Source organism: Solanum pennellii, chromosome 5 (genome assembly GCF_001406875.1).
Source record: "Solanum pennellii chromosome 5, SPENNV200".
Taxonomy (NCBI): domain Eukaryota; kingdom Viridiplantae; phylum Streptophyta; class Magnoliopsida; order Solanales; family Solanaceae; genus Solanum; species Solanum pennellii.
In genome coordinates this window covers 6219354-6239783 of record NC_028641.1, presented here as the reverse complement: position 1 = coordinate 6239783, position 20430 = coordinate 6219354, and the positions used below count along the sequence as shown (strand labels likewise).

The following is a 20430-nucleotide window of genomic DNA, read 5'->3' as shown; positions in this document are numbered from 1 at the left end:
TTTTGTTGTGATTGAAATGATTTACGAGAAATTCTCTATCTTCATCATCCATGGTGTATGTTGGAGCAATTTTGGCTGCACAAAATTAAAATACAGTTGGTATACAAGTATTTAAGGTGTGTATATATATATATACCTATCATAATCAATGCTTTAAAATATAGGGAAAAGGGTCTGATATACCCCTCAACTTTGTCATTTGGAGCTGATATACCCCTCGTTATAAAAATGGCTCATATATGCCCTTACCGTTATACAAACGGCTTACATATATCCCTGCCGTTTCAAAATGGTTCACATATATCATTTATTTAACGGAAGTTAAAAAATTAGTTTTAAATTTATATTTATTACTTCTAATTTTTTTAAAAAAATTATTTAGGGGTATATATGATTCTTCTATCAAAGTTCAAGGTATATTTTAATTTTTTTCATACATAAATTATTTTTTGACTTCTTTTATTATAATTATTTGAATTTCTTATTCTTATTTTGTTTTTTTCTTTCATTCCTTAGTTTAAAGAATAAAAAATAAACTATTTTTTTTGTGTGTATTGTAATTTAATTTCATATTCGAAGAAAAAATTTGGTCATCTACAATAAGTTTTACAAGAATATTAGTGAAATATAAATAAATTTGATTATCAAAATAATAATTATAAATTAGTCATTGAAACAAAAAAAGTCAAAAAAAATATGTTTGAGGAGGATTAAATTTACTCATATGGGATTATATATTTTTTAAAAAAATAATAAAAATTTAGATTAAAATTATTATTTTTTTCATTTCCGTTAGAGGAAAAGGGTATATATGAGCCATTTGTTTATAAGTAGGGGTATATATGAGCCACTTTCATAACAAAGGGTATATCAGCTCTACATGATTAAGTTGAGGGATATATCAGACCCTTTTCCTAAAATATATATCAAATTAAGAACTTGTACCCAAAGACACTTAAATGGCATTGTCAACAAGAAAACCATGTGTATTGACTATTGTGTCCCACAAAATAAAAATCATACTTGCCCCTCAAATTTTCTCTCTAGTAACATCTCAAGTCCATTTAATTCAATTTAGGTTCGTACAATTTTATTTTCAAATTACCAAACTTCAAAACACACACAAATGATTTTAAAAAAAGAACTATTCTTTTAAAGTATCATAACTTAGATTTTTTTCTTTCACTCTAATATAAAATTCTTCTAAAAACGTCATGTGCATCTCACCTTCAGAAATTTATCAGCTAAAAACATACCCGTCAAACTCAATTGATCAATCCGTACACCTTAAAAACTTCACAAATTTACCCTTGTTTCAAATAAATGTCATTTAATAGAATGAGAAATATATAAAGCAATTAAAAAAAAGGTAGAGTAGGTGTTGTTTGTTATGGTGTCATAGCAAATTGTCTTTATCAATGAGTTGGCCATTTCTCCCGACAATTCACAACAGCGCGCTGAGCTAATATTTCAGAATACTACTACACTAATAGGAGTTGGGCCATATATAGGATAGTAGGAGATTTTGCTAAGTTATTACTCCCTTTCGGTTTCGTTTTAATTGGTCGTCTGATTTTATTTTAATATAATGATAATAAATTTGAAATATACTGAATGTATTAAAATATCTTTGAATCTTTAATCGTATGATTTCAAACGTGTTATATGTGTGGATAGTTAGAATAGAAAATAAAAATTATCTATTTTAATCATTGAGCTTTTCCTTTTATATAGGTTATATTAATCACGTGGACTTAACGCAACTTATAACGACCTTTCTTTTTAGTGGTTGAGTTTTTATATGACTATAAAATGTTAGCTTAAATTTAAATCAAAATTATTGGATTATGAGTTAAATCCATGTATTATACTTCTCGCGATGTTGCGGATAACGAAGCGTCCATCACGCGGAATTATTTGATGAATTATTTAATTAGGAGGTGTCAAACCAAAATTGGAGTATGATAAGAATAATTAACTAGTTAAAATAGATTAAGAAGAGTTTGATTAGGACTCTATCATGATTAATTATAATTTCTTTTTTGTTGGTTACTTTTTTATTTTTTCTTAATATAAGATAATCCTTTTCCTGTCATTCCATTTCCACATAAATATTTCTCCCATTCATGTGATGCATGTGCTATGGAATCAAGCAAACAATTAAATATTATATTATAAAAATTAATCTCAAACATTTAAAAAATACTTATTATCATATATTGTTTATCAAATTTCATTAAAATTTAAAGTGGAATAAGGATAAGTATTAATCCAGAATTTACTATAAGTATTAATCTAGGATTCTTTTTTCCTTTTTTTTTCTTTTTTTCCCCTTAAAATATCTTCTTTCTTTTTTTACTTTTGTGTCCCTATTTTTAGTATTACTTTATTTTTAAAATACAAAAATCATTTTTCTTATCAAAAGATTCGCATTATCATAATTAACAAGATATTAATATTTATAAGTTAATTTACTTTGAAATATTAAAAAGAATTTTGTTATATATATATATATATATATATATATATATATTAAATTCATGACATAGTAATAAAAACACTTATTAATTATTTATTGGTCCTAACTATACTAAAATTAATATGCTACATATAATACCAACAAGAAAAAGAATTATTTCCAATTATTGACATTTTGCTTTCATTGCACATTATCATTATAGTTATAATTTTAAAAAAAAGTACATTTTAAAATACTATAGTGGAGTGTCTTGTAAGACTTGTTAGTGATAAATAAAGTGTTAAATTATTATATCGTGAAAAATTATTACCCAATATTTGCATTAAAAAAATAACAAAAAAAATATGACATTACGTCTGTTAGTTCAATTTTACCAATTAGTAAATAACAATGATTAATATTTTACTATATATATAATTATGATAGATTAAGTTGGTTGACATAAATACTGAGCTTGAATAAATAGTTACCATTTATGTGGCATAGACATATTAACAAAGGTAAAGTTGAAGTACAATTTCTAGAAGCTAATTATAATTTATAGGTAAGTAGTTATTTATATCTGGTGATTGACACTAATCATGTAAATTTTTTAGAGTTAATAGTAAAGAACATATATAAACTAATCAGGTAAATTTGTTAGTTTTAATAGTACAAAACATATATAAACTAATTAGGTAAATTTGTTAGAGTTAATAGTAAAAAATTCATATAAACTATCACATCAAGTTTTATATCTCAACTATTTATTGTTTCATTACCTATCTAAAGTATCACTTCATTTATATTTAGATATACCTCGATGCTAAATCTGTCCACAACGTCTAGGTAAGTAGGTAACAACCATCCAAACCGTTAATTATTTATCATATTATTACCATCAGTATTAGTATATTACCCATCTTTGTATCTAGATAACAACCGTCTACACCAAAAGTCGTTAATTATTTTTTATATTCTTGCCATTAATATTAGTATATTAACATTTATCACATTGTTTCATTCTTTGTTTATCGCCATCTATAGTACAAAAAAACTATAACAATAATTATTTCTGTCTCAAATTACCTATCGTATTTATCTCTTTTTATGCTCTTATAAAAATACTCTAATAACTATGATATTTTTTAAACTATTTTACCCTCCTTTATGTTTTAATCTTTTTTTTGAAAAATAAAACTAAAGGAAAAGAAAAGTAGGCCCCACTAATAATCCTAGTCACAAAGGGCAAAAAGTAAAAAATAAAAAATAAAAAAATTGTCAAAAAAAAAAAGTGAAAAAGAGAAAGATATTCAACACAATTATTCCCCTGTAATTATTAGATTATGTGAGTTTTCATTTCTCAATGTGCGAGTCCTGTAATTTGATCTGTATACAACAAACAAGGAGATTTACTCTCTGCATTTTCTCTAACAGAAAAAAAATAAAAATAAAGCTGCTGTTGCCTTCTCTTTCCTAAAAACTCTTTTCTTTTTCATTTTCTGTATCTTTCTTTATATGTCAATACCAATCCCAACTCTGCATAGCTTTCTGCAACTGTCACAATATATATATATTGAGAGACATTCCTACATTTTATGTCCACCCCATTTATCAAGACTCAATCTTTAGGTACAATAAACAAAAACCCTAAGCTTTTATGCTTTATTTGATTGTCATTTGTTGTAAAGATTGAATCTTTTTGGTTAAAGTTGTAATTTTTTGGTTTAAATGGCATTTTGGATGTGGATCTGATCTGGGGTTTTTGATCTTTTTTTGTTGATGATTGGAATGGTTGAGAATTTTGAATCTTGATTTGTGATTGGTATTTTTCATTTGGTGTCTTTTTGCAGGGTGATCTGAGGATTTGGATTGCTTGGTTTATGAGGGAATAGAGAGAGTTGTTTCAGAATTGGCATTGGTTGGATTGGTTGTTTGTTGTGTGAGAGAATTGTGAGTCATTGGTAGTTGATGTGTCATAATGTTTTAGGAGGGGCTTTTCACTGATCTGCCATTTGATTGTTGTACTTGGTGATTGTGGAGACTTGTGGTATTGGAATTTTACCTGATTTGTAATCTTGTTTAGTTTGGTATGATTGGAGAATTTCTTTATGTTGAGCTTAGGTAGTGGTTTAAACAGATGCCAGTTGAAATTGTTTGGATTTTGGGTGATATATATGGGAGATGGTCTCTGATGATATATTATATTTTTCATAGTTGTTGGAGGTTCAGGTTGAAGCAATAGCTACCACCTAGTGGTCTAATTCAACTCGATTTTCGAAGGGGTTCTTGAAACTTGGCCATGAGAAGCCCTTTGGTCAATAAACTATCATTAATTTTCGGCCCTAGACCGCCACTCAACCGAATACTCTTGTGTCTGGTCAGTGTCTGTGTGCTACTAGCATTGTTATCATCATTTTCTACTACTACCTTTGACTCGGCGACTTCCTATGCAAAGCCTGATATCTATACAAATTATAGAAAGCTAAAGGAGCAAGCAAGAAATGATTATTTAGAGCTTAAGAGCATTTCTCTGGGAGCTAACCTGATTAAGGATGTTGGTCTTTGTGGGAAGGAAAGAGAGAATTATGTGCCTTGCCATAATGTATCGGCAAATCTGTTAGCTGGGCTTAAAGATGGGGAGGAATTTGATAGGCACTGTGAGTTATCGCAAGAACACCAAAATTGTTTGGTTCGTCCTCCCAAGGAGTACAAGATTCCACTGACTTGGCCAGCAGGTAGGGATGTCATATGGAGTGGAAATGTGAAGCTAACCAAAGATCAGTTCCTTTCTTCTGGAAGCATGACAAAAAGGTATAGTTGGTCAAATTCAGGTCATCTTTCAAATTTTGCATCTAACTTTTTATGCCTTCTTTAAAGTTGGTCACCAGTTTACTTTCTTTCCAGGCTAATGTTATTGGAAGAGAACCAAATAGCTTTCCATTCAGAGGATGGAATGATTGTTGATGGTGTCAAAGATTACTCTCACCTTATTGCGGATATGATTGGTCTGGGAAGTGATACAGAGTTTCTTCAAGCCGGTGTAAGTTCAACGGTTGTGCTGCATTAAATAGACATCCTTATTTATCTCTTGTTTGTATCTTTGTGTGTTTCCTTAAAGTCAATTATATTGGTTTGCGAATGAGGTACTGGCTTCATTCCTACATCTAAATGCAGATATATTGTCTTTCTCTTCTGAATAACAGGTGCGCACCGTGCTGGATATTGGTTGTGGATTTGGTAGCTTTGGTGCCCATCTACTCTCATTGAGGTTGATGGCTCTTTGTGTGGCACCATATGAACCATCTGGTAGCCAAGTTCAGTTAGCACTCGAGAGAGGACTTCCAGCTGTCATTGGCAACTTTATTTCGAAACAGCTTCCATTTCCATCATTGTCCTATGACATGGTTCACTGTGCTCAATGTGGAATCATTTGGGATAGCAAAGGTATTGTTGCAGTTGTGCTTTGAGGAAGTACGATTTTCCTTCTGGCATTTATGAGTGTCTTATCTTACTATATTTATAATTTCCATGTATTAAATATGATATGTACTTCATTTGCATGTTTATTTCATGATGTCGATTGTCTAGTCCACTCCTAGAAACATTACATGTAATCCTTTTCCAATCTGTTATATGATTTACCCCCTACATTGGTAACATAGTTTCCAAATAGAATAATGTTGCTTGATATTGCCTATTTAGCTATACTTTACTAGTGTCCTGCTAATCGGTTTTCCTTAAAATTCAAATCCTGCTCTCTCACCTGAGCTGGACCGTTGCCTGAAAGCTTAGACTATCTTGTGTGTCAGAGATTGATCTTAAGCTGGGGCTAAATAGATATTATTATTTAGAAACCAACACATATTCATATATACAGATGCATTCTAGTCTATAGTTGATTTTATACTTTCACATTTTCTGTAGAGGAAATCAAAAGCGAGTTTGTTTTCATCTTTCAGCTATCATAATGATACAATTTCAGATCTCATATCGCCTTCTAAACATTTAAATATCCATTCAAGTCCTGTTAAAATTTGAAAATAAATTTAATAGCATGGAACTGACAATGATTTGACAAAACAGATGGGCTGTTTCTTATTGAAATTGACCGTTTACTCAAGCCTGGTGGTTACTTTGTCTTAACCTCACCTACAACCCAGCAGCAGGATAGTACTACCAGTACAAAGAACGGAATTACATCTAGTTCACTGGAAGAATTCACTAAGAAGCTCTGTTGGTCTCGTTTGGCACAGCAAGAAGAGACGTTTATTTGGCAGAAGACAGCTGATTCTCAGTGTTATACATCCAGGTAAGGCTACTAAGAAAGGCAATGTGTGTAGCTAATTTACTCCCACTCTCCGACTGCGTTCGGTTTCTCGCTTCCTCGACTTTTGTTAAATCAAGTTCTAAGCTAATTTCAAGATTAAAAAGAAAGAACGAAAGTTTTGCAGTTTCAAATCTAGAAATATAATACCTAATAAGGTACAGAAGACCATATTCTTTTGTTAAGGCATTACCCCCTACCCCCCAACCCATGCGCACACACACATCCAAACATTTTTAATGGATCATGGATAGGTTTGAAACTGTTGTCATTTGTGCACTTGTTTATAAAGTATTGTATGCCTATGCCCCCAATTGCCCTATATCATTTACAAAACCAAAAAAGTTGCCGTTTATGCTCTGGTGTTAATATTCGTATGTTTTGATCTGTTTCCAAGTTCAGTTTTGCCTTTTATTTTTCTTCTTTTTCCACTTAACTTCCGTGATAAGAATTTTCGTTTAATTGTAGCAGTCAGGGTGAGATACCAGTTTGTAAAGGAAATGAGATGCAAATGTACTACCAACCACTTGCACACTGTATATCTGGGACAACGAGTCGCCGGTGGGTTCCAATTCATAGCAAATCTGATCATCTGAACTCAACTGAGCTTGAAATTCACGGCAAGTGTTCTTTCTGTTTTCCCAAAACTAGATTGGTTGTTGCAACGTTTTCAGTTTTATATTCGTTCTCCAATTCTGGGTTATTTTGTCCCTCTATTTTTAGCAGTCATTTTTTTACCAATCTTTTGCTTTGTGACAGGGCTCCATCCTGATGATTTCTTCGAGGATTCGAACTTCTGGAAATTAGCTCTGAGAAATTATTGGTCTTTGCTATCACCCTTGATTTTCTCTGACCATCCGAAAAGGCCAGGTGATGATGATCCATTACCTCCATATAATATGGTGCGTAATGTCATGGACATGAATGCTCATTATGGCGGTCTTAGTGCTGCATTAATGGAGGCAAGAAAAGCCGTATGGGTGATGAATGTGGTTCCTCTTGGGGCACGTAATACACTTCCTCTCATACATGATCAAGGTTTTGCCGGTGTTCTGCATAATTGGTGAGACATTGTTATAAATGTTCTAAAGACTTGCAAATACATGTGCTTGGATGTGTGAACATGCTAAAATTGGAAAGAATGCTTTCATGTTCTCAAGTTTCTTGATAGTAAAATTTTACTATATATTTTCTGTTTCGTATTAGTTAGCGGAAGCAATTACATCTTTATGGAATGATCCTGTTGTTTTCCATGCGTAATTTAATGTTGGCTGTCAGCCTGAATAGGTTTTGGTTGTGATTGTAATCTTCTCCGTCACCAGAATTAATATCTTCTGCTTAGTGATGTCTTTATATGGTCAGTGAGAATGAATTTAAGATCATAAGAAGCTCGACCATATTCTCACCTGGATATATTCTTAAAATTTGAGTCCTTTCAGTTGAATTCTCATAAAACAATTGGAGTTGAACTGTTTTTATTGCTAGATGCTCGAAATATTCTGGTTATTGATTCCGCGTGTTGTTCAAACATTGGTGTAGGTGTGAACCCTTCCCTACATATCCCCGAACATATGATTTGCTCCATGCAAATGGGCTCCTTTCCCACATTGCTTCACAAAAATGCAGCATGTTTGAACTACTTCTGGAGATGGATCGTATTTTAAGGCCTGAGGTAATATTCCATTTGCTCTCTATATTTCTTTAATGATCTTTTGGTTTTCTTTTTCTTCGAAGGTTAGCTTGTTTCCCTCATTGTAACAATATACTTGTTGCAGGGATGGATTATTCTTTCTGATACATTGGGTACAATAGAGAAAGCACGTACATTAGCTGCCCAAATCCGCTGGGAAGCCAGGGTGATCGACCTCCAGAATGGAAGTGACCAGCGACTACTTGTATGCCAAAAACCATTCGTGAGGAAGTGATATTCTGCAAATGCATAACTTCACCAATCCAATGGTTGTCCAGTCCTTTTTAACACTGGTAAGTTCTTAACTTCTCGTGTAAACGAGGAATAAGTATGAAAACCGCGGAAGTTCAATTGAAAATCTGTAAATCCGCGCTTTCTGTCATATATTTTTTTTCATGAAGTGGACTACATTTTGATATTACAAGGCCACAAGCTGCGCGTTGACGTCTGTGGTCCTCGCATAATATGGTGCTCACAAAGCTGAAACTAAAGTATTTGGAAGCTGATGAATATAGAAAGTGCTTTTGTTTCATTAAGTAGTTAACAGTACACAACAGAAGATTTTTGGCCTTTTTCTATTTTTATTCTTCTTCAATATTTATGTAACAATTCTTTCATCTCATTTTTTTTTTCAATTTTGAAATTCATTCTGAATTTTGTAATTGAATTATGTTTTGTACTGAGGAACTACCCTTTACTGAGAGCAAATGTTCTATATTGGATCAATCATAAAGATGACACTTAACCAAATTCTTCAAGAATTGGCCTTCCATCATTTGTCTTGTAGGGCTGCATTATACTTTATTGCTTGGACTCGAGTATGGTATTTGATACGAGTGTGGATTTAGAGGTTGAGTATGGTATCCGATATTCTCTCTCTCTATATATATACACACAACAGTACAAATTTAGGTATAGAACAAGTTCGAGTGTCGTTTAACCGTTTAAAAATAATTCAAAATATCTAAGATAGACTTGTAGTGTGCTCTATCTCAATTTTTTGTTCTCATGTTGTAGTAAAGCTCAAATATTTCTAACAAACAAATAATGAATTGATTTGGGGTGGTGGATATTTAGTTAACAATCGTTATCGGTGAAATAGCTAAGAATTTGATTTTAAAAAATTACTTTGAAATAAGGATAAAAATTAGATGAATCATGCATATGAGTTGACAGATGATATTTTACTCGAAAGCAAACACAATCACATTGTTTTTTTTTACTCGAAAGCAAACACAATCACATTGTTTTTTAACCGAGAGTTTGAGAAAGTCAAAAGTAAAAGTATGAAACGAAACTCTAAGATAAATACTTTATATATCAAATAACATTAATACAATTATTTAATTGTATATCGGGTTATCGATTAACCCGTTAAGAAAAAACCTCAATCCTTTAAAAATGAATAACCCGATAATAAAAAAATCAAAACTGTTACCAAAACCGCTAAATCAATTATTCTTTATCGATAAAAGAATAACTTTTACTTTTCAATTAAGATTATCGATTTTGAAAAACCCTAATATACATTAAAGATAGTGATGGCTACACTTTCAAATCCTGAATCTGACTCCGCACTTTATACGGTTAGTATTCAAATGTAATTTGACAAACCATGTTTGGGCCTTCTAGTTTCTAATGGACCCAATTTCACTAAATTTGGGCCTCAACTGTAATTTCCTCATAACTTTCATCTTCCTCGCCTGAACCATTTTCCCACTCCACCGGCGGCCACTTCTCTCTACCGGAGACTTGAGTAAAAGATTGGGATTTACGTTTGTACTTCGAGGTTACTGCGCATTTTCACCTATTTGTTCGAATTCCGACAAGAGCCTCTTGATTTTTGCTATTTTGGGAACAAATTTGTATAGTTTGGAGCTTAAGATTCCGAGAAAAATACCGGTATACCTCAAATCGACTCTATTTACTGCTTGTAGCTTGTTTGGGTGCTTCTATATTTATGTATTGATTATTGCTTTAATTTCGTATCATTAATCAGTGTGATTGCGTAGTAACCTTGTTTTTTCTTCTCATTATGTCTCTGTTTATCATCTCATAATCCTATTTTATCATTTACCGTATCTTTTTGTAAAGGTTTATCTTTCAAATTGCGTATGTGTGACGATATGATGCATTATGAAGCTATATGTAACAACCATCCAAACAAAGTCTTTAACAATTTAATGTGTTGTGATTCAATTTTTTTTAATACGTGCCCAATCTTAGGCTGTCACAAACTTTTGATTCTCTATTTGTTAGAGAGAGAGGTATTTGAGTCTATGGAGTCTATCTAATCTATTGATTTTGGCTCTCAGGTTTATTTCTTATTGTCCAGTTGGTTCATAGGCTTGTTTGATTTTTTATTAGTTTGCAGTGCACTTTTATACTGGTGGTGTTTTTATATCAGTTTTCCTTAGTCCTACTTAGATTTCACTTCTTTTGAGCTGAGGGGCTATCGAAACCGCCTCTCTACTCCATAGAGGTAGGGGGTAAGGACTGGGTACTACATCCTACCCTCTCCAGACAATATGTTCTTGTTGTTTCCCTTAATCCTGTTCCTGTAGCTTTGTCTGAACTGGAATAATGCATTTTATGGAGTCTCATCTTTATTACAAAAATAAATAAATATAGGTATCATCAGGACATATCCCTGAGCAAAAGGATGAAAGAGAGTAAACTAGCCATCATTGAGTATAGGTAAGGCTCACCAAAGCTGCTGAAAAAGAACCCAAATCTCTAGCAAGTGAATTTGTAATAAAAAGCTAACCTTGATTGATCTTTTTTAAAGATTTGTATAACATAAAGGAGCAATAAACTAGGAACTGTGTTAAAAGAAGCTACCGTCTGATAACAAATGATGTTGATTAAAATGCAATAACAAGGAAATCAAAAAAATAAATAAGAAACAGATAGAACACATGGATAGAAGTAGAAGTTAGACTGCGGAGGACAGAACTTAGTAGAAATAATGGATAAAGCTAACTATTATATTATTAGATTTTATCCTTGGAAGAAGGAAATGAACTTCTACAAGGAAGAAACCAAAAGAGGTTCAATACGGAGTTACAAGGGATAATCCCTAAATACTCACCAGAAGGAGTATTATCATCCAACGCTAACCCCCTAAAAGGGAAAAGAAAGAGACTATTTTCAGGTTCTAATTAAGGTTTCAATACCCAAATTTTCCCTCAGCTAAGGCCTTAATAATTGAATGGGCCGAAACTGCAAGAATATCCATAATTAAAAAGATTTTTCCCGTTTCCTTGACTTGATTTTTTGGTTTCCACATCCTTTTAAAGCACTTATAACTCGATGTCAAATTGAAAGCCTTCAATGTCACGGGTGCTTCTACATCAATTTACGAGTAATATGTGTTCCAATACTAAGCTTTGCTTTTCAAGCACCTTTATTTCATCAGAAGTCTTCAGCAGTAAAACAACAGAATAGTGCTGGACTATTAATTGAAGTGAAATATGTTCTTCTTAAAGATACTAGAGCATGTGGATCTCCAAAAAAGAAAATGACAATCTTGGATGTGTTGATTACAGGGTTGCTTCCAGTTTCGCGGAAGATGTCACTTTTCAGGCTCTCTAGAAGAGTCAATCCTTTACTTTCTTTAAACAGGACTCATCATTATCCACTTTCCACATCCAGGTGATTAATTAGCTATTTTACTTTTCTCTTAGTTCTTTTTCCCTTCTGGCATATCTGCATTGCCATGAGTTAATGGTAGTTGAGTGTGTCCCATATTGCTCAACCTATTCTTCATTGATTCAGGGAATATCTTGAAATTGTAGCGTCAAAAGATATAAATCTTGGGGTAATCAACAATAAATATGGACAAATCTTTGGTTTTGGATATCGAGGTTTCACATCAAGATGTGAGCTTAACAAATCTACTCTTCACAACTGCAAAGGGCCCTCCTTTTTGAGAGGGCAGAGTACAGTTACGTCTTGGCCAGTGTTGAATCTTCGTCATCATTATGCAACTCAGGCTACTGCAACAGAGAATAAATCAAGGAAGATGCTCTTTTATTTGGTGGGTTTAGTTTTTGCTATGGTAGGGGCTAGCTATGCTGCAGTTCCCCTGTACAGGAGATTCTGCCAAGCCACGGGATATGGAGGTACAATTCAACGCCGGGAGGTCAGTTATTCTTCATTAATGTGGTTATGGATAGGCTTTCAGAGTCCTGAAATTAATGAAATTTTCCACCTTACAGAGTGTTGAAGAAAAGATTGCCCGACACGAGAAAGATGGAAGAGTTACTTCCAGGTACTTCATATGTTGCTCACTTGAAGATCTTTTTTATTGTAACTTGCATGGGTACATTTAAAAGTTTTTTGTTCACTCATGTTATTAAAAATCATTGCTTCATAACTTAAAGAGATGAAGTGATGCAAAACTAGGGGACATCTCTCCATGGGTGGAGGCATGCGCTCTAGAGAAGTGGGCTCTCCAAACCATGAAGCCATACTGATACAAAGAAGAACCGGTCAATTCTTTGAATCTCAATGTTAAGGAGTTGCATTAATATTGGCATAATGTCTTATTAGATGCTGAAATAAGCAATTTTTATTGCAATTTCATTTAGTTACTAAAAGCAATGAGATTTCTTGTGAATGGTGCACTTCACTTCAAAAAGAACGAGCTTTACTTCTCACTTTTGTTTCAAGCTTCATGGACCTTGTCGTTTTTTGTGCTTTTCGCTTCTAAGAAGCATTGTTTCTCTTTAGTTCTTTCTGTCTACTTTCCTAAAAGATAGTGAATAAGAAATACAGCGGTGTTTCTTGAAGCAAATACTACAGATAACTTGCAAATCCACCTAATTTCTAACCATTCCACTGGCCATTGGAGATTTCTCAATTATCAAAAGAAAAACATTATTTCTGGAAGAAATTTCTAATATGGTATGTTTCTAAGTGAAGCCTTTTTTCACAATTTATTTATGTAACTCTTTTATATTTCATTAGGGAGATTGCAGTACAATTCAATGCTGATGTAGCAGACGGGATGCCTTGGAAGTTTACTCCAACACAGCGTGAGGTGCCTTTTCCGTTATAGGCATGTGTTATGTTCATTAATAGTTAGTCAACGTACTAGTGGTTTAGCATGCTTCCTATGTTCCACTTGATGTATTCTCCTTATCTTGTGATTCAGGTAAGAGTAAAACCAGGAGAGAGCGCTCTAGCGTTTTACACTGCTGAAAATCGAAGTTCGACTCCTATTACAGGTGTATCAACATACAATGTGACCCCCATGAAGGTATTTGCTTATAAAATTAGGTGTGAGTGTAGTTTGTCCACCTCCCTTGTTCTCTACAACCTTTAGGCAGCTTATGTGACTTCAAGACAGAACTCCCTAGTCCCTCCACCTATTGTCATATTTCAATGTTTTCCTCTATGGAACATCTCAAAACTGTAGATACTCCTCATAATTGTTATGTTATTTCTATTAGACAAGTCTTCTATTTCAGAGTCTCTTCCAAACATATTATAGGTCATAAATAAAGGAATCTTTTCTTTTAAAAATAAAGTTACAATATGATGTTTGAGAGTCAACTTTCATTGACGTTGGCACCAATTTGGTGCCACACCCTCTGTTCAAGAGCGTCACCAACATGAAGGTTTTAACTATCCGACACAGAACTTAATCGTACTCTCTAAAAAGGAAGTGAAGGATGAGACCCCATGTCACTATGCTTTTGAGACTCTGCATAGATCATGTATCTACTACTGACGGTTATATATTTTGTAGTCCAGTCGTTTGCTCAAAATATATTGTTCTGAATAGATTAGTATAATTGACAACCATAATGGTGATGTGCCTTCAATTTCATAGCATAGTCACCCTAGTAGACCCATACTTAGTTGTCAAATTCACACATTTAAAAAACAGTCATAACTATGCGCAACTTGCACCCTCTAGCGAGGTTATTTTCATCTTTTATATTCTGATCGAACATCCATCTTAATTAATGACATAGACATTACTGCGCCATTTAACTTGTGGGTGTGTTAGACATTAGTGGCATAATGTTCACTCTCATATAACACTGCTAGGCTTATAGTTGTTCCATAAAACTTACCTTTTCGTTTAGTAGTAATCATACTATCATGTAAAACCTTGATAGCCCTTTTCCATTTCAACCATACCATTTTTTAAGAGCATCTCACCTAGATATCTATAAACACTACTCAAGCACCTCAACCCCGTCTAATCTCACATCATATTCACTCTTCTTATTTTGACTAAGCTCGTACTGCATTCGGTCTTTTGCTTTTCTTAAATCCCTTTCATTGTAGAATGATTCTCCACACTTCCATCTTTTGGATAACATCCTCATTGGTTTGTTCGATTAACACAATATGACCTCTATTTTCTTTTGTGTGTGTTAGCTCATCAATAATTAGGGCAAACAATTTTGGGCTTAATGCTGATCCTTCATGTTTGTCTTATCAGGCTGCTGTATATTTCAATAAAATACAATGTTTTTGCTTTGAGGAACAGCGATTGCTTCCCGGGGAGCAGATTGACATGCCTGTAAGTAGCTCCTCAACTTTCGTTGCCTGAAGATTATTGCATCTATACCTCTTTTCATTCCAATGACACATTAATCAACTTGCATTTGTAGGTTTTCTTTTACATTGATCCTGAGTTTGAAACCGACCCCAAAATGGATGGCATAAACAATTTGATCCTATCATACACCTTCTTTAAGGTCTCGGACAAATAAAGAAGCTGCATAGCTCCTGCCACCTGGGCATGGTCACCACCAGATATGTAATTTACTGCAGCAATAACTTGATTTTTGTGGCTGACAAGGGAATGAACAGTGAAAACATTGTTTCACCTGTAGTTTGTGCTATTACTGGACCAAAAAAAACTCATTTATCATCCTACTACAATAATTTAAAAGATAACATAAAAATATGAAATGGCTACAGCAATTGTAGCCTTTTCTTTAGCCATATTTTGTCTTTCTGTTTTGTTGGTTGATAACTGTTAAAACACTAAACTTGTTATGTATTGTACTTCTATGAAATCTAAGATGTCAATGACAACATACTCAATATAATCTCATGAGCTGAGTCTGAAGGTAAAGCGTACGACCTTATTCCTACCTAGTAGAGATAGATCTGTTGTTTCTGATAAACCCTCAATAGTTACAATAAACTAAAGATCAATATAGAACTTAAATTAAAAGACCTAATTTTAAGTACTTCGTAGAAGTGATTATTTCTTCTTTTGTTGTCCCTTTGACTTTGTTGATTATTTCCTCTTCTGTTATCCCTTTGACCTTGTTGCTTTTTTCTCCTTTGCGTAGTAATTGTGTGTTCATATTCTTCAATGAATTTTGAAAGCCATTTTGGATTTCCAGTAGAAATCGTGAAATATCCAATAGAAAATCCAATACATAGTCCACATCCATAGCCCAAAAGAATCGGTTTCCATTCAATGAGGAATTGAGAATTGATTTCTTGATCTAGCAATGATGATGTATCATTTCCTTCTTCTACCCCTTTATTATGACAACGTCTCGTAACTGGGTATCCATGTAATCCAATATTACTTTGGAATGCATATGAATTTTCCCCAAAGTTTACAAATTGACGTCCTTCAGGTATGCATCCTGTGAGACGATTGTAGGAGAGATCCAACCAAACAAGATTTGAAAGATAAACGAGTTGTTCTGGTATCTCTCCTTCAAGCAAGTTGTCTGATAGGTCCAATACCTCAAGTGTTTGCATCTTTGCTTTTTCTACAGGAATGGGACCATAAATTTCGTTGGAGGAAGCAGAGAACACTCTTACATTGATCAAGTTACCTATTTCTGGAGGAATATGACCTGCTAACTGATTTGAACCAAGATAAGTTTTAATAAGATTGACGAGTTTCCCTATTTCTACAGGAATGGAGCCAGAAAGGCGATTTCCATAAAGACACAAATAGGTCAAGTTGTTCAAATTCCCTAATGAAGTAGGGATAGAACCTTCAAGAAGGTTAGTATTTAAAGCTAGCCGAGTAAGAGACCTTAGGTAACCTATTTCTTTTGGAATCGAACCATTCAACTGGTTCATAGAGATGTGGAAGGTCCCAAGCTTGGTTAGTGAGTCGATTTGTGGTGGGATTGTGCCTGAAATATAATTGTTGGACAAATCAAGACGGACAAGATTAGTGAGTTTACCAATTTCAAGTGGAATGATTCCAGAGAAATGATTTATACTAAGATTAACATATTCAAGAAAAATGAGAGTCGAAAAAAGGAAAATCATAGAGTGTGCCAATAGCACTTGCATTTGTAATATCCAAACTGTTTACCCTTCCATTAGAACATTTAACTTCATTCCAATCCCTGCATTCACTAGAATTTTGTGTCCATGAAGCCAATAATGAATCATTCTTATAATGCAAAGTTGATTTCCATTTTAGGAGAGAAGTTGCTTCCTCAATAGAAGTATAAGTATTTGTGAAGAGATATAAGAGAGTGAAAAAATGAAGTAGAGGAAATATTTTGGTAACCATCATTATTGATTTTAAGTTGATTATTTTGGTTATTGATCAAGAACTTGTATTTTTCTATTGTAGCAGGTCTTGCTAGTCAATGAGTCTTCATTTTCTCAGCTTGTGAAAGTGAAACACAAGAGTAGACTTTGGAGTCAATGACTCTTAAATTGGCCTAAGTTTTAATGAAGATGTCGAAATTGTAGTACAATTCAATGAGTCAATGACTTGTCTTCTGTTGTGTTTTTTGGTTGATAAATGTGATCCACTTCCCTGGTTAAGTGTTGTACTAGTATTAAAAACTAAGATGTCGACACCACCATATCCCATGTAATTCTACAAATGACGTTTGGGAAGGGTAGTGCGTATGCAGATTTTACCCTTACCTTGATAAGATTGTCGAGTTTCCCTATTTCTTCAGAAATGGAGCCAGAAAGGCGATTCTCATAAAAATACAAATAGGTCAAGTTGTTCAAATTTCCTAATGAAGTTGGAATAGAACCAAGAAAATTCTGAATTCTTATTTCCTAATTTTGGCATGGATACTCTAGAGGTGGCGAGTTTGGTTTACTAGGTCACTATGGATGATTCTAAAAATTGGACCAAAAAAAAGTCGGTGAGTAACGTGGATCATGTTGATACTGTAGGTATGGTTCATCAGGTCATTACTGACGATCCTTAAAAAGTTTTGACCAAAAAGAGCTGATCAGTAATATTCTCAAAAGTTCATGGACTAACACACACGAAAAAAAAAGAAAAAAATTCTGCTAAAAAAATCGTGTGAATTATGTAGAGGCTATGAGTATGATTCACCAGGTCACTATGAAATGATTCTAAAAAAAATGGGCGAAACAAAGTCTACAAGTAATATTTTTAAAAATTCATGAACTAACACGTAGAAAACTAAGAAAATCATGAATTTTTGTTTCGTAACCCCCTAAATACTTGAAAAAAGGAATAACATGAATCCTCTAGAGGTTGTGAATATGACTCACTAGATGATCCTTAAGTTTTTTGAATCAACAATGTTAACTCCATGATTTGAGCATTTGTAATATTCATCATGTTTACATTACCCAACATTTAATTCCTTCTGGAAAATGCTGATTTTTTGCTCAGAGATTGTGCCTGAAATATAAGTGATGGACAAAGCAAGATACATAAGATTAGTGAGTTTACCAATTTCAGAGTGAGACACAAATGGAAAATTATGGAGTAACACACACGAAAATTAAGACAATTTTGAATTTTAATTTTATATAATCCTTCAATACTAAAAAGGGTGGCGTGGATCCTCTAGGCAATGGATATGGTTCACTAGGTCATTTAAGAAAATATTGATCAATTGAAGCCGGTCAGTAATATTTTTAGAAGTTTATGGACTGTTACATACACATCCAAATGCTAATGGTGTGAATCATATAGAAGCTAAAGAGTATGGTTCACCAGATCATTACAGGATGATCTTAAAAAAAATTCCGTCAAAAAGAGTCAATCAGTAATATTTTCAAAATTTGTGTACTAATTAATGCTCACAAAAAACTAAGTAAATCCTGAATTCTTGTTTTGCGACGCTAAGGCCTGTTGTAAAAATTGGTGTGGATCATGTTAGAAAGCTATGAGTATGGTTCATCATGTCATTACGAGTGATACTAAAAAATTGGGGATCAAATAGAGCCAACCAGTCATATGTTAAAAAATTCATGAACTAATACATGTGAAAAATTAATAAAATTTAGAATTCTTTTTTTGTATATAAATTGTGTTGAGTCTAGACAAATTTGAAATTAAACTTGATTTGGTTCAAGTGCAATATAAAACTTGAACTAGTTACTAGAGAAGACTCAGGAATACTTTTTCCTTCACAACTCCATAAAGGTTTCTTCGGAGCTGACAAAAGAGGTAGCTCGGATGGTAATAATCTTTCACCTCCGACCTCAAAATTATAGGCTCGAGTCACCTACCGAGCAAAAAGGGGGGGCTTCACCTTGCTCCCTTGACAGTTCGGACCAGAGATCTGAAGAACGAATATGGAGGATGCTTACCATTTGAGCAATTCCCTCTTTGTTATTAATAAAAGAGAAAATAAGCAACAAAGTTTGCATTTCAGAAATGGAAAAAGATCTTCCCCATGAAGTTATGTTATTTATTTATATTCCTCTAATAACACAAAATTGATGTGAATATTTAAGCTAAAACATATTTGAGAAAAGTGAGACAAAAATGGAAAATCATGGGAGTGTAACACATATGAAAACTAAGAAAGTTCTGAATTGATATTTCATAATTCCTAAATAATATAAAGGGCGTCGTAGGTGATGGATATAGTTCACTAGATCATTACAGACGATTTTAAATAAATATTGACAAAAAAGAGCCCGTAAGTAATATTTTCATAAAGTTAATGAATTAACACATGAAAAACTAAGAAAATTCAGAATTCATATTTTATGAACCTCTAAATGCTTTAAAAAATGGTGTGGATCATGTAGACGCTATGAGTATGGTTCACCACATCATTACAGTTGATCCTAAAATATTTATTAAACATTCATAAATTAATACACACCAAAAACTAAGAAAATCATGAATTTCTATTTTGTTATCCCTAAATACTATAAAAAGTAGCATAGATCATGTAGAGGCTATGAGTGTGGTTCATTAAGTCATTACGGGTTATTCTAAAAAAATTGGATCAAACAGTGCCAACTAGTGATATGCTAAAAAATTTATAGACTAATACACATGAAAATTTGAAAAAAAAATCTAGAATTCCTATTTCGTGACCCCTAATTGTTAAAACAAGTGGCGCGAATCCTGTAGAGGCTGAGTATGATTCTGTCACGACCCAAAAATGGGCGTGATGGCACTCGTCTTATCCCACCAAGACAAGTCAGCCTAAAACTCAACCATTACAATAAAATGCGGAAATAAAATATAAGTAACTTAATAAAACCCCCAAAACCTGGTAGTCACGTGTACAAGCCTCTAAAGTATTACAATTGATTCAAAAGAAAAACTCAAGTCTCAAATGAACTTGTTTCTAGAATAGAACAAGATCATAATTAAGGAGACGAAAGTCTGCTGCGATGGAAACAGCTACCTGACAAATCTCCAAGAAACCTCGGACAAGGAGAAGGGAAATATCACAAAGTCCGGGCTAGTAACCTACAAAAAAATTTGTAGTAGCAAGGGTTGAGTACCAAACCACACGGTACCCAGCAAGTAAAACGTCTAAACACAAGCTAAGGGGATAAAATACGGGTACTCCTACCACCCCCAACCGAACCTCCACAACTACAACATGCATTTAAATCAACCCAACCTAACAGCTCACAGTTTACATAGCACGTAGCTCAACAACAACACTTAGACAAATTACATATCCTCAACAACAACACTTCAACAAATTACATATCCTCAACAACAATACTTCAACAAATTACATATCC

General features: G+C 33.4%; 3 protein-coding genes across 6 annotated transcripts; 2 read left to right on the top strand and 1 right to left on the bottom strand.

The window, feature by feature from the left end:
* The first annotated feature begins 3813 nt into the window (after positions 1 to 3813).
* On the top strand, positions 3814 to 9225 carry LOC107020642 (probable methyltransferase PMT5). Of its 4 annotated transcripts, none has more exons than XR_001456955.2 (10): positions 3814 to 4090; positions 4312 to 5272; positions 5366 to 5501; positions 5665 to 5905; positions 6545 to 6770; positions 7254 to 7405; positions 7545 to 7848; positions 8325 to 8457; positions 8561 to 8768; positions 8901 to 9225. XR_001456955.2 is itself a non-coding variant. In XM_015221083.2 (9 exons), the coding sequence occupies exons 2-9, from the start codon at positions 4761 to 4763 to the stop codon at positions 8708 to 8710; spliced, it is 1854 nt and encodes a 617-aa protein (XP_015076569.1). In that variant the 5' UTR covers positions 3814 to 4090; positions 4312 to 4760; the 3' UTR covers positions 8711 to 9225. The 4 variants fall into 4 exon arrangements, 2 of the variants coding, with proteins under 2 accessions (XP_015076569.1, XP_015076570.1); XR_001456956.2 differs by having other exon boundaries at positions 3815 to 4090; positions 7257 to 7405; XM_015221083.2 differs by having other exon boundaries at positions 8561 to 9225.
* Positions 9226 to 10116: 891 nt separating this feature from the next.
* LOC107018781 (cytochrome c oxidase assembly protein COX11, mitochondrial) lies at positions 10117 to 15446 on the top strand. Its single transcript, XM_015219350.2, has 8 exons — positions 10117 to 10377; positions 12024 to 12129; positions 12253 to 12619; positions 12696 to 12748; positions 13447 to 13519; positions 13634 to 13738; positions 14936 to 15016; positions 15108 to 15446. The coding sequence occupies exons 2-8, from the start codon at positions 12047 to 12049 to the stop codon at positions 15207 to 15209; spliced, it is 864 nt and encodes a 287-aa protein (XP_015074836.1). The 5' UTR covers positions 10117 to 10377; positions 12024 to 12046; the 3' UTR covers positions 15210 to 15446.
* A 193-nt stretch (positions 15447 to 15639) lies between these two features.
* LOC107019236 (receptor-like protein Cf-9 homolog) lies at positions 15640 to 16773 on the bottom strand. Its single transcript, XM_027917186.1, has one exon. It carries the CDS (start codon positions 16771 to 16773, stop codon positions 15640 to 15642), a length of 1134 nt encoding a protein of 377 aa, XP_027772987.1.
* Between the last annotated feature and the right edge of the window lie 3657 nt (positions 16774 to 20430).

Coding starts and splice junctions, on each gene's coding strand:
- LOC107020642 (XM_015221083.2), top strand. CDS start 4,761: ATGAGAAGCCCTTTGGTCAATAAACTATCATTAATTTTCGGCCCTAGA. Junction 5,906..6,544: donor AATCATTTGGGATAGCAAAG/GTATTGTTGCAG, acceptor TTGACAAAACAG/ATGGGCTGTTTCTTATTGAA. Junction 6,771..7,253: donor TCTCAGTGTTATACATCCAG/GTAAGGCTACTA, acceptor GTTTAATTGTAG/CAGTCAGGGTGAGATACCAG.
- LOC107018781 (XM_015219350.2), top strand. CDS start 12,047: ATGTCACTTTTCAGGCTCTCTAGAAGAGTCAATCCTTTACTTTCTTTA. Junction 12,749..13,446: donor GATGGAAGAGTTACTTCCAG/GTACTTCATATG, acceptor ATATTTCATTAG/GGAGATTGCAGTACAATTCA. Junction 15,017..15,107: donor GGGAGCAGATTGACATGCCT/GTAAGTAGCTCC, acceptor TTGCATTTGTAG/GTTTTCTTTTACATTGATCC.
- LOC107019236 (XM_027917186.1), bottom strand. CDS start 16,773: ATGCAAGTGCTATTGGCACACTCTATGATTTTCCTTTTTTCGACTCTC.